The sequence below is a fragment of the Salvia miltiorrhiza genome, chromosome 3, assembly GCF_028751815.1.
Source record: "Salvia miltiorrhiza cultivar Shanhuang (shh) chromosome 3, IMPLAD_Smil_shh, whole genome shotgun sequence".
Classification (NCBI taxonomy): Eukaryota; Viridiplantae; Streptophyta; class Magnoliopsida; order Lamiales; family Lamiaceae; genus Salvia; species Salvia miltiorrhiza.
This window is the reverse complement of record NC_080389.1, coordinates 48,879,391-48,890,912: the sequence shown is the minus strand read 5'-3', so window position 1 is coordinate 48,890,912 and position 11,522 is coordinate 48,879,391. Positions and strand designations below refer to the sequence as shown.

At 34.9% G+C, this 11,522-nt stretch overlaps 1 protein-coding gene across 1 annotated transcript; it reads left to right on the top strand.

The window, feature by feature from the left end:
- The first annotated feature begins 10,754 nt into the window (after nt 1-10,754).
- On the top strand, nt 10,755-11,522 carry LOC131018928 (uncharacterized). Its single transcript, XM_057947613.1, has one exon. It carries the CDS (start codon nt 10,755-10,757, stop codon nt 11,520-11,522), a length of 768 nt encoding a protein of 255 aa, XP_057803596.1.

Below are 11,522 nucleotides of genomic sequence, written 5' to 3'. Positions count from 1 at the left end.
CGTCGGGGTCATTTACTAGATTGCCGGTGTCGAAATATATAGCCGCCAGGTCCCGCACTGACACCGCCTTAGAGCGGCAAAATTTTCTAAATGTCCGTGCCTCGCTCAGATCGTGCTCAGCCTCGGGGTCAAAAGGATCATCCCCAAAGGACAATCCTGTCACGAGAGCGAAATCTCTCGGAGTAAACTCAACCTTCCTCCCGTTGATGTAGAAGGAGATCTCATCATCCTCATCGAAGGCCGTGATCTGAAGATGACGAGAGACAATATGGTGCAATGCAGCATTGCACTTCTGGCCCGGCTGCCAATCCAACATATCCCCAAAGCACCCCTGCCTGAACGTATTCTCCAGTGCAAAACCGCCAATGTCGTTTAGTCTCTGGACTACTGTCGATAGGTAACTGATATTGTTGTACGAACTGATCTCAACTGTTGGACGATTGATTTGCTCGGGCCTCGAATAACGGACCTATTCAATACAAAAAATAACTCAATTTACAAAACATAATGAATTAACAAACATCAACTAATAATAACGCATAATTAACTATTAAATTACTAGAAACATAAATAAAAAAATATAAAACCACAATAAACAAGTATCCGCCAGTAATTAATTGTTTTAAGAAGTAGTCGCTGGGTTTTTTCAAACCCGGCGGCTACTTCTTAAAACAATTAATTACTGGCGGATATCAGGTAATTATGGTTCTATATGTTTTTATTAGTATGTTATCAATTTTTAAATTCTGAATAACCCAAACAACGTTATTATTTTATGCGTAATACAGTAAAATTAGCCTAATGATCTAAATAGACGATTAAATATATCTAAATATGCTTCAACTAAATAAAAATTCTAACAACACTGAAACTATACTCAAACTTGTAACAACCCTCAACTACACTATATAAATACTATATATCTAAATCAAAATTCAATACTATACAAATACAAAACAAATAAATTCAACAGGCGTATCTAACACATACAAAACATATATAACTAACATATATATCTAACATTATCTTACAAGTACAAAACAAAATTCAATACTATAAACATAATGAATAACTCAATTTACAAAACATAATGAATTAACGAACATCAACTAATAATAATGAATAATTAACTATTAAATTACTACAAACATAAATAAAAAAATATAGATCCACTATTAAGTAATATCCGCCAGTAAATAATATGTTTAAGAAGTAGCCGCTGGGTTTGAAAAAACCCGGCGGCTACTTCTTAAAAAACTTAATTACTGGCGGATATTACTTAATTATGGTTCTATATTTTTTAATTAATATGCTATAAATTTTTAAATTCTGAATAACCTAAAAAACATTATTATTTTATGCATAATACAGTAAACCGTGAATTTTAAAAACGTGATTATTTTAAAAATGTAGTATACTTACTTGGTATGAAGAAGAAGCCATGGCGTGAATGGATTTGATGAAAGACCGAATGAACTCCTCGTTTGAAAAAATGAAGCAGCGGCTGCTTCTCACTCTCACACGAAAAAATTCAGTATCCGCTTGAATGTGGTGATGGTGCGGCTGCTTCTAAAAAATTCTACCCTAATTTAACATAAAAAGTTAGCCTAATGGGCCCTACCCAAGATTTCGGCCTTATCAAATCTTCAATGTGGTCAAAGAAACCCACAAAAGCTGTGCCCAAGTTCCAATACCCGTGAATTACACTTTTCTGCAAAGCCTATAGATTCCCATACTAGAGTTGCCGGTTGAATTGTCCAATCACAATTGAACTAGCTTTAGTTCTTCAAAATTGAAAAAAAATACAACAACCATTAATATGAACTCTAATAAATAAGATTTATATATATTGTGATATAAAAACCAGTTATAAATGACATGGTACTTATATCCGCCAGTAAAAAGTATCCGCTAGAAGTAGCCGCTTAGGGTTTCTTTCACGCGGCTAATTCTAGCGGATACGAATTACTGGCGGATACGTATGTGGTAGGCTCTCTAATATTTTACTGTTTCATAATATATGATTATACATTTTTTTTATCCAATATTTTCTATTATTTTATGTGTTAGGCTATATTAATTCATGTTAAATAAAATAAAATCAAAAATTCGAGACTTATTACACCACTATGATCCAAATTTGTCTAAATACAAGCCTATTATATATTTCTACTTCATAGAATATATTTTTAAAAAAGAATACAAAATTAAACGGAGTTTGTGTATAATAAAAAAGTAATAGGAGGATGTAAAAAATTGTACGTTAAGTATATTTGGAAACAAAAAACAATTCTGAACCTAATGTATACATTATCCGCCAGTAAACAATAGCCGCCAGGATAAAAAAACCCGGCGGCTATTGCGAACGGCTATTGTTTACTGGCGGATAATGTATACATTAGGTTTAGAATTTTTTTTTGTTTCCAAATATACTTAAAGTACAATTTTTTACATCCTCGTATTACTGTTTTATTATACACAAACTTACCTTCATTATTTTCAAACTTAGGGCATTATACGTCAATCATCTTACAATAATTGCACATTTATCTGCTTTTGCGCATTTTTAACTACCTATCTTACACATTTTCTTACACAATTGTACTTGTGTAAGAAAAGTGTAAGAACTTTTACAAAAAACAAAGCAATCCATCACCATCAAGTGTACTTTTCGGTTTTGACTTTCAAAGTGGGTAGTTTTGTAAGATGTTTTATTGAAGTGGGTAGATTTAATTCCACCCCAAATTTTAATATGAAGTATGGGCTATTAATTTTGTTTTATAAATGCCAAAATTATAAAATTAAGGGTGACCTATTTTGTTAAATTTAATTGTTTTTTTTTTATGTATTGGATGATGATTTAATAATAGTTGGACTTTTAATTTAAAGTTACTTAATCCAATTAAGTGTTCAAAATTTTCATATTAAACATAGATTGTTGATTCCTATAGAAAAAAAATACTACTCCATAAGTTATTACATTATTCATATACTATTATTAACTTTATTTCTTATCTATCATAGTTAATTTCATATATTATAACTAGGGTCCAAATATGATAAACGTAACAACGATATAAATTACATAATTAAGTTAAATAAAATTAACAAGTTTTATGGACTAATATATAATTTAGGAAAATATATAGGTAAAATTGAAAAAATATAAAATGTTACATATATAATCATATTATATATATATATATATATATATATATATATATATATAATAAGAGTGTAAATAAATTCAACTAGAAGAGTAAATTGAAATTGACAAAAAAAATAATAATTTACAATTAAATACAAAAGTAACAAATTTCAATACACTTCAAAATAAAAAATAAAAATTGTTGACAACAAATTAAATACAAAACCACCGAAAATATTAATTATAAATTTTAATTTCTTCCTTTTTCTTCTCATTTTATAGATAGGGCACATTATTCTATTTTCATGTAATTATATCTAGGATAAAATATGCAATATAAAACTTTAACGAAAGATCATAAAATGAACTTTAATTTATTAATTTTACTATTACAATATTATTTATAAATTTTAATTTCTTCCTTTTTACTTGTTTGGACATTCTAGGCTATATATGACCCCTATTAGAGTTTAATAAACCTAATTTTTTGATAATATAATATTTAATACAATTATTTTCTCTCTCTTGATATTAGTTTTGTTAGTAATTATTTTATCAATATTTTATTATACATAATTTTTTATAAATAATATTCTTACGTGTATGACACGGAATACAACACTAGTATACTAATATAGCAAGCAACACACACGAAACCAGTTGAATGCAGCGTCAAGTGTTTTCCACTTTCAGAGATAAAATACCTATTGGAAAATGCGATGCGATAAACGTCAGTCGTGGGATTTTACACCTTGCTTTTGCTATTCATTTCATTTTTATAATTTGTGTGGTTTTAGAAACGGTTCGGGTTTGGTAAATTTTGTTGTAATTCCCTCTCTCTTGTGTGGTTCACGTTTTGACTCTCTATATCCACACTTTCAAATTTACCAACAATCATCCTTCATTGTCATCGCCACTACCAACACTACTATTACCCGTGATAACTGAAGAAAAGAGACCAAAAAGAAGGTAACATTCTGCCAACAAAAAGAAAGAATAAAAGAACAAGAAGGAACTGAAGAAAAGAGAAGGAAACATTCTGCCAGCAACAAGAAAGAATAAGAAGAGAAGAAAAAGGAGGCGCATAGAGAAGCAGAGCTATGATGAAAGAATTAAAACAAAAAATAGAGTCAAGATGAAGAAACGGCATAATTTAGAAATAAAATTAGGGCTGCTTTATATTGTTTTTTTGTCTTCAACAAATTATTTCATACATCTTAACATTATCCATGAATAAAAGCCATGAGCATCAAGTATTTGTCTAATGTCTGATTATTTGGAGATTTACAAAATATTCAAGTATTTCTGTATATCTACAAAATCTTCGACTTAATCCATGGATTCTTCAGTAAGGCGAAAAAAAAAAAAAAAAAAAAACTCAAACTTCGAAAACACCCTAATAGGCTGCCGCTTTACCTCACTTTTGTCGTTGATCGAAGCAGGGACGGAGCCAGTAATTAAGTTCAGGGGGGGCTACCGCCCCCAAGAAATTTTTTTTGGGCTTCTGTATATTTAAGGCATTTTTTTACTAAAATACGAGCATAATAGTAATAATAACAAACAACATTTTCATAGATTATATAGTTTCAATATATTACAAATTAGTTTCAATACATTACAATTTTTTTTTTGAACATTTCGTATATTTTAGGCATTTTTTTATTAAAAGACAAGTATAGTCTAAATAACAAACAATTTTTTTTTGGGCATTTCATACATTTTCTATTAAAAGGCAAGTATAATAATAATAGTAATAATAATAATGAACAATATTTTCATAGATTATATAGTTTTAAATAACACGATTATCCTTAAGTTAAGTATATATGAGTGAATATAACAAGCAAATCAATTTTTGTATAACCAAGTTTCACTATATTTTATTAAAGAGTAAATTTGGTTTAAAACCATAATAAATTTTCAAATTTTGGTTTTTCCCACAAAATTTCATTCTTGTTTCAAAATACATAATAAATCACTTTTTTTAAAATTTCCCATAGTGTGACTTTCCAGCGGATTTTCAGCAAATTTTTTAAATGACGTGGCGCCGAACTTGAATGATGTGGCATATTTAAGGGTTAAGTATCACTTTCCCCCTCAATGTTGACACCCCTATCGTCTTTAACATCCTAACATCAAAGTTGGCGCTGTTTACCACCTCAACATTTCAAAACTGAAGAAAAACGCCCCCACGTTTTAACGGTCGCCCCAAGCGCGGCTCTAACGGGATCAAGCACCGTTAAAACGCCAGGGGCAATTAGATTGTCATGTCACATAATTTCCATGTAATTACATTGTATTGACACGTTATTTAAATTTTTTATTGGAATCTGTCATCGTGGGAAATTCCAAAAAAAATAATTTATTATGAATTTTAAAACAAAAATGAAAGATTGTGGGAAAAACTAAAATTTGAAAATTTATTAAGGTTTTATACCAATTTACCCTTTATTAAATGAATTTTGTTTAGTTCAAATTATTAAATTAGATTTTAAGTAGAAATTATATTGGGATCGATCATAGAATGGGCCACTAAAAAAATTGTATACACATATATATTTAAATAAACATTCATATACATTTATATATTTATGCATATATGTACATAGAAAAATTTAAAATTTTGAGGGGGGGCGGTGGCCACTGCCAGCCACCCCCTTGTCTCCGACTCTGGATCGAAGGAGACGGGGCAAGCCGGCGAGGGCTAGGCGGCGGCTACCGTCGGACGAGAGAGAGAGACCGGGAAAGAGTGAAAACAACAAATAGACGGTGATTCTGTGTGGCCTAGATGAAGTCGTTCAGAGGGAGTTGACGAGTTGGAGACGACAGTATAATTTGCAGAGTTTGAGAGATTAGAGAAAGTGAAGAGAGGCGCATAGAAAAAAAAAAGGGTACTAAGTCAAGTACTGCTACTTTATCATCATTCTTCGAAGGGTTAATTGCCCATAAAATACCAAACTTTCATCCAATTCTGGTTTTGCATACAAACTTTAAACTGTGGCGTGATAATTACTAAACTTTTGATTTTATCTGATTTTGCTACTAATCTAAATTCCGGCCAAATTTCGTCCAAATTCCATGCCAATATTTGACGTGTCGTATTTATTCTTGTGTGCCAAGTAGTTCGACTCATTTGCTTTCTTTAAATATTTTATTGCAAATAACATGTACAAATCAAATTAGTCGAATATTGGCATGGAATTTGGACGAAATTTGGCTGAAATTTATATTAGTAGCAAAATCAGATAAAATCAAAAGTTTAGTAATTATCACGCCACAGTTTAAAGTTTGTATGCAAAACCAAAATTGGATGAAAGTTTGGTATTTTATGGGCAATTAACCCTTCTTCGGAATTAGTAAATCAAATTTTGGGCTTTTTGGTTCCACTTCAAAAAAACAAATGGGCTTTTTGGTGTGTTAGGCTTTCAATTTAATTAAGGGTAATTCTATTCATAGTCCCTATTTTACTCCTTGTAGCCTCTTAATTAAAATAAATAAATATATATTAATAAAGTTACTATCTCGCCCTTGTAATCATAATTTAAATTCTTTAATAAATGGAGTATAATTTCATCTTTGTAGCGCAAAAGATCAAGTACTCTGAAATTTGTGACTTTACTGAATAAAAACCCACACAATTTTTATTCTCGCTTTATCAGCCAACTGTAAATTTACAAGATCTGTCGCGCTTTGGAATTGGAGAAAATAAACAGAAAAAGAATTTACGGGCATTGTTGATTGTTATATTCACTTTTTGTTCTCTTTATCTTCTTATTCTTATTACCTTGTTTCCACCCTCTTAATCTTCATTTTACTTTCGTTGCTCTTTCTGCCGCAATAATTCCATAGACACTATCCCCCTGAATAAGACTTTCATAAAAACCTTGGGAAATAAACCACTTCTGATTATCTGATATAACATGAATGGGGATCGTCTTTCTCAAATTCTCCTTAATAGTCATTAGTCATTGCCCTTTACCATCGCTTCAAACATTCGCATGTTCCATTAAATTGTTGGCGATACTCACTTGTTTCTAGAATTCAATTTTATTTGTACTTATGTGTTTGTCGAAAATTTCGAGAGCAATAAGATGAATTTGCAGAATGGAAAATGGATTATAAGGGTTTGTTAATGACGACAAAAAGGATTTAAATATTGAAAAGATAAATTAGGGCTATAAGGGTGTAATAGTATATGTATTAATAATTCAATGTTTTTCAAACCGAGTCCCCCTTCCCTTTTTGGGAGACAAACATCCTGCCATTTCACCCAAGTAATCTGACTTTTGGACTCATCTCCTCCCCACACAAAATTTCCCAAAAGAGAATTGAACTTTCTGACAATTGCTTTTGGGATTGGAGAGAAGGAAAGCTGATAGATGGGAATTGCCTGGAGCACTGCTTTTGCAAGGGTGATGCGACCAGCCAACGAAAGATTCTTGTTCCTCCATCCCTGTATCTTCTTCCTAACTTTTTCAACCAGATAATCCCAATCCACAATTTTGTTCAAATGCCCTCCGACCTTAATACCCAGATAGCTGAAAGGAAAGGTGCCAACTGAACAATGCAGCGAGCCAACTTTCTGTTGAAGATGTTGGGCGTCTATCCCAATCCCCATGAGGGAGCTCTTACTGAAATTAACTGCCAGACCTGAAATCCATTGAAAAAAACACAAAACAAGCTTGATTGTTTCCACATTTCTATCATCATTGTCAAGAATAAAAATCGTGTCGTCCGCATATTGGAGATGCGACACCTTAACCTTATCAATTCCAATCTCCGCTGGAATCAGAAAACCCCTCTCCACCGCTCGTGTCACCAAAAGATGAAGGTCTTCCGCCATAAGTAAAAACAGAAAAGGAGACAGGGGATCTCCCTGCCGGAGACCCCTCTCTAATTTGAACTCGCCTGCTGGTGAACCATTCAAAAGAACGTTCGCTGTTGTCGAAGACAGGCAGCCATTGATCTAACATCTCCATTTGGGGTCGAAATTAAATTTTTCCAGCATGATATCAATGAAGTCCCACTCAACCGAGTCGTATGCTTTCGCAAAATCAATTTTGAAAATCAATCTTTGTTTCCTCTTTTTCTTTGCTTCCGAAATTGCTTCATTCAAGACGACGACCCCATCCAAAATGTATCTGCCACCAATAAAAGCACTTTGATTCTCCGAGATGATCATATCCATCACAACCTTCATTCTCTCCGCCAGAATTTTGGCAATGATCTTATACAAGCTGCCGATAAGGGAAATTGGTCGAAAATCCTCGATTTTGCTCGCTTCTTCTTTCTTGGGAATGAGCACAATGAAAGAAGGATTGCCTCCTCGAGGAATCTTGCCATTAGCATGGAACTCATTCATCACCTTTAAGAAGTCCATCTTAATAATCTCCCAAGTTTTTTTCCAGAAATGAATATTGAAGCCGTCGGGGCCTGGGCTCTTGTTTGCATCGCAACTCCAGATTGCTTCCTTAATTTCTTCTTCAGAGAAAGGACGGATCAGCCAAGACTTATCTTCATTTGTGAGTTTTTTGGCAACGAAATCAGGAGGGAATGACGGTAGGACTCTGTTCTTTCTTCTGAAAAAATTCTCGAAATAGTTTTTCACCTTTTCCTTTAATTCCTTCGGGTCCTCAATCCATTGATTCTTAAAATACATACCAGAAATCTCATTCTTCTTTCTTCTTCCACTGATAGCTTTGTGATAAAGTTTTGAGTTCAGATCACCCTCTCTAGCCCAACTGGTTTTAGCTTTTTGTTGAAGAAGGCTGACTCTATTTGTTGACTGGAGAAACAACTTTGCTTTGATCTCATTCCTTTTAATGAATTCCCCTTCATCTAAACCAAGAGTATCGTCGATCAAATCCAAGGCTTCAAGCTCATCCTTCAAAGCTGTGATTGAGTGCTCTAAATTACCAAAAGTGCACTTGTTCCATTCCTTAAGAGCCAGCTTTACCCTTTTTAATTTTTCTTTGAAAACATAGAAACTCCACCCTGAGATAGACTGATCTTCCCAAATTTTCCGAACAACTTCCAAGAATTCCCCGTGTGTTGTCCAAGCATTGATGAAGCGAAACGGTTTCGGGCCCCAATCAACATCTTTTGTGGATAAGAGGATAGGGCAATGATCCGAGATAGACCGTTGGAGTCCACGACCGTAAGAAGCAGGCCAAACAGAGAGCCATCGATTATTAATCAAGAATCTGTCTAATTTACTTTTACATCCTCCATTCGGTTGGTACCACGTGAACTTTCTTTCTTGAGTTCTTAATTCCATCAGCTCACAATCACGGATAAAGGAATCAAAAGCTCTTGCTTCAGAAACACAGAAAGGCCCTCCTCTCCCTACCCTTTCCCTTTTATCCCTAATAGCGTTAAAGTCCCCCAGAACACAAACACATTTATCACCATTTTGCTCAACAATTGACTGAATTAAATCCCACAACACCAACTTCTCTGAGGCAACCATAGGGGCATACACGTTAATAAAACAACACTCTTGATTACCTGAGACCCAAGTTCCGTTGACGATCACCGCACCTGGGATGTCCCAGCTGCTTGAAGCTGTGAATTTCCTTCTGTCCCAGATGCTCAAAATACCGCCTGATCGCCCATCAGAATTCCGAAAAGCCATCCCGAAATTATTAGATCCCCACCAACCGTTGCAAACATTATTGGAGAAGGATTCCAATTTTGTTTCTTGCACGAAGCACAAATCGATATTCTGCAATCTGATCTGATCTCCCACTTCCTTTTGCTTCGCCACACTTCCCAGCCCTCTAATGTTATAAGAAAGAATCTTCATAAAAAAACTTTGTCAGTCTCTCCCAGCTTTCCTTCACCGTTTTCCTTCAATTGATGTGAAACGATCTGTTCTGCAATCTCCTCATCTTGTAGGTTGCTAGAGAATCCCAGTTCTTTTCCAAGATTCCAGATTTTTGACCCTTCTTCCATCTCATCAATCCTTTTTCTGGAAGTCGGACTCTCGGCGTGTCGAACTTTATACAAATTAGCATCCTCTCCGGCGACCACATCTTCCTCCAGATCGGCAATGAAGCTTCCCCAATTCTGAAGTTCCTTTCCTTTAATTTCTGCTCTTCTTTGTTTTTTGGAGAGCTTTTGTCTACCTTTCTAAGATATTGTTCTGTTTTCATGATTCCCTTTTGCCCAAGAAACCTTCTTGCGAAGCTCGTCCCTCTTCGAAGTTACCGGCGAAGACCGCACACTTTCTTTCGAGACCAGTGGAATCTCGTCACTTTCTGGAGTTGGTGGAAAAGATCTCTGGGAGGAGCCAACAGAATCTCGGAAGTCACTTTGATTAGGTATCTGCGATTTGGGGTTCCTTGCCTCTTGAAGCTCTCGCCCCATACCTTGTGCATCTGGGCTGACAAAAGGTAAATGGGCCTCTTTCGGCTCGGCCCCATTTCTTGTGAATCTAGGTGTTGGGAAAGCAAGCTCTTGGTTTGCAAAAAACTTGAAAAGGAAGATCGGAGACGGAGGTAATACAAAATTTTGGCATCAAGCATGGAAGGGAGAGCAGCCCCTTAAAGTCTTGTTCCCACGTCTTTTCCTCCTCAGTAATAATAAGAATGGGAATATTTGTGATATGGGGGAATGGATTGATGAGAGTTGGATGTGGTCTCTCAATTGGCGAAGGGTGCTTCTTGACAGGGAGGTCGAGCAAACTCAATCTCTACTTGGTCAGTTATCTGGTTTCTCTCCTTGTGTAGGTTCAGTGGATAAATGGTTTTGGAGAGCCCAAAAGAATGGAGTTTACACTGCAAACTCGGCCTATCAAGCAATTAGAGACCAAATTGAGGAAAGAAGAGTTGAGCCGGAAGAGATGAATCTTTTCAGTGATTTGTGGAATTCAACAGCCCCACAGAAAGTTCGCGTGACAACTTGGCGTGTCTTGAGAAACCGACTTCCAACTTGTGACAATCTTATTCGAAGAAATATTCAAGTGGGAGAGGTGGAAAAGAGCTGCGTTGCTTGTTTTTTTCCGCAAGAGTCGGCGATTCATCTGTTCCTCGACTGCCCGAAATCTGCAATGATTTGGGATCAGATTCTTAATTGGACGGGTTACAGCTGGGCTCGACCGCGAGGTATTCCCGAACATTTCTCTTCTTTTGTGTATTTGGCAAATGGCAAGAACAGTACTCAGCTTCTTAAGGCACTGTGGATGTGCACTATTTGGGTGATCTGGAGAAAGAGGAATGAAAGCAGATTCGAAGACAAGGTGTGGGAGCTTAAGAGCATTATCATGGAGATTAAAACTAGAATGTGGAGTTGGAACAAGATTTTTGGTTTTTTTGCGTGGGAGCCACCCATCCTGGAATGGTGTTCTTCACAGCTCTATAGCTTTATGTTGTAA

Coding starts and splice junctions, on each gene's coding strand:
- LOC131018928 (XM_057947613.1), top strand. CDS start 10,755: ATGGGGGAATGGATTGATGAGAGTTGGATGTGGTCTCTCAATTGGCGA.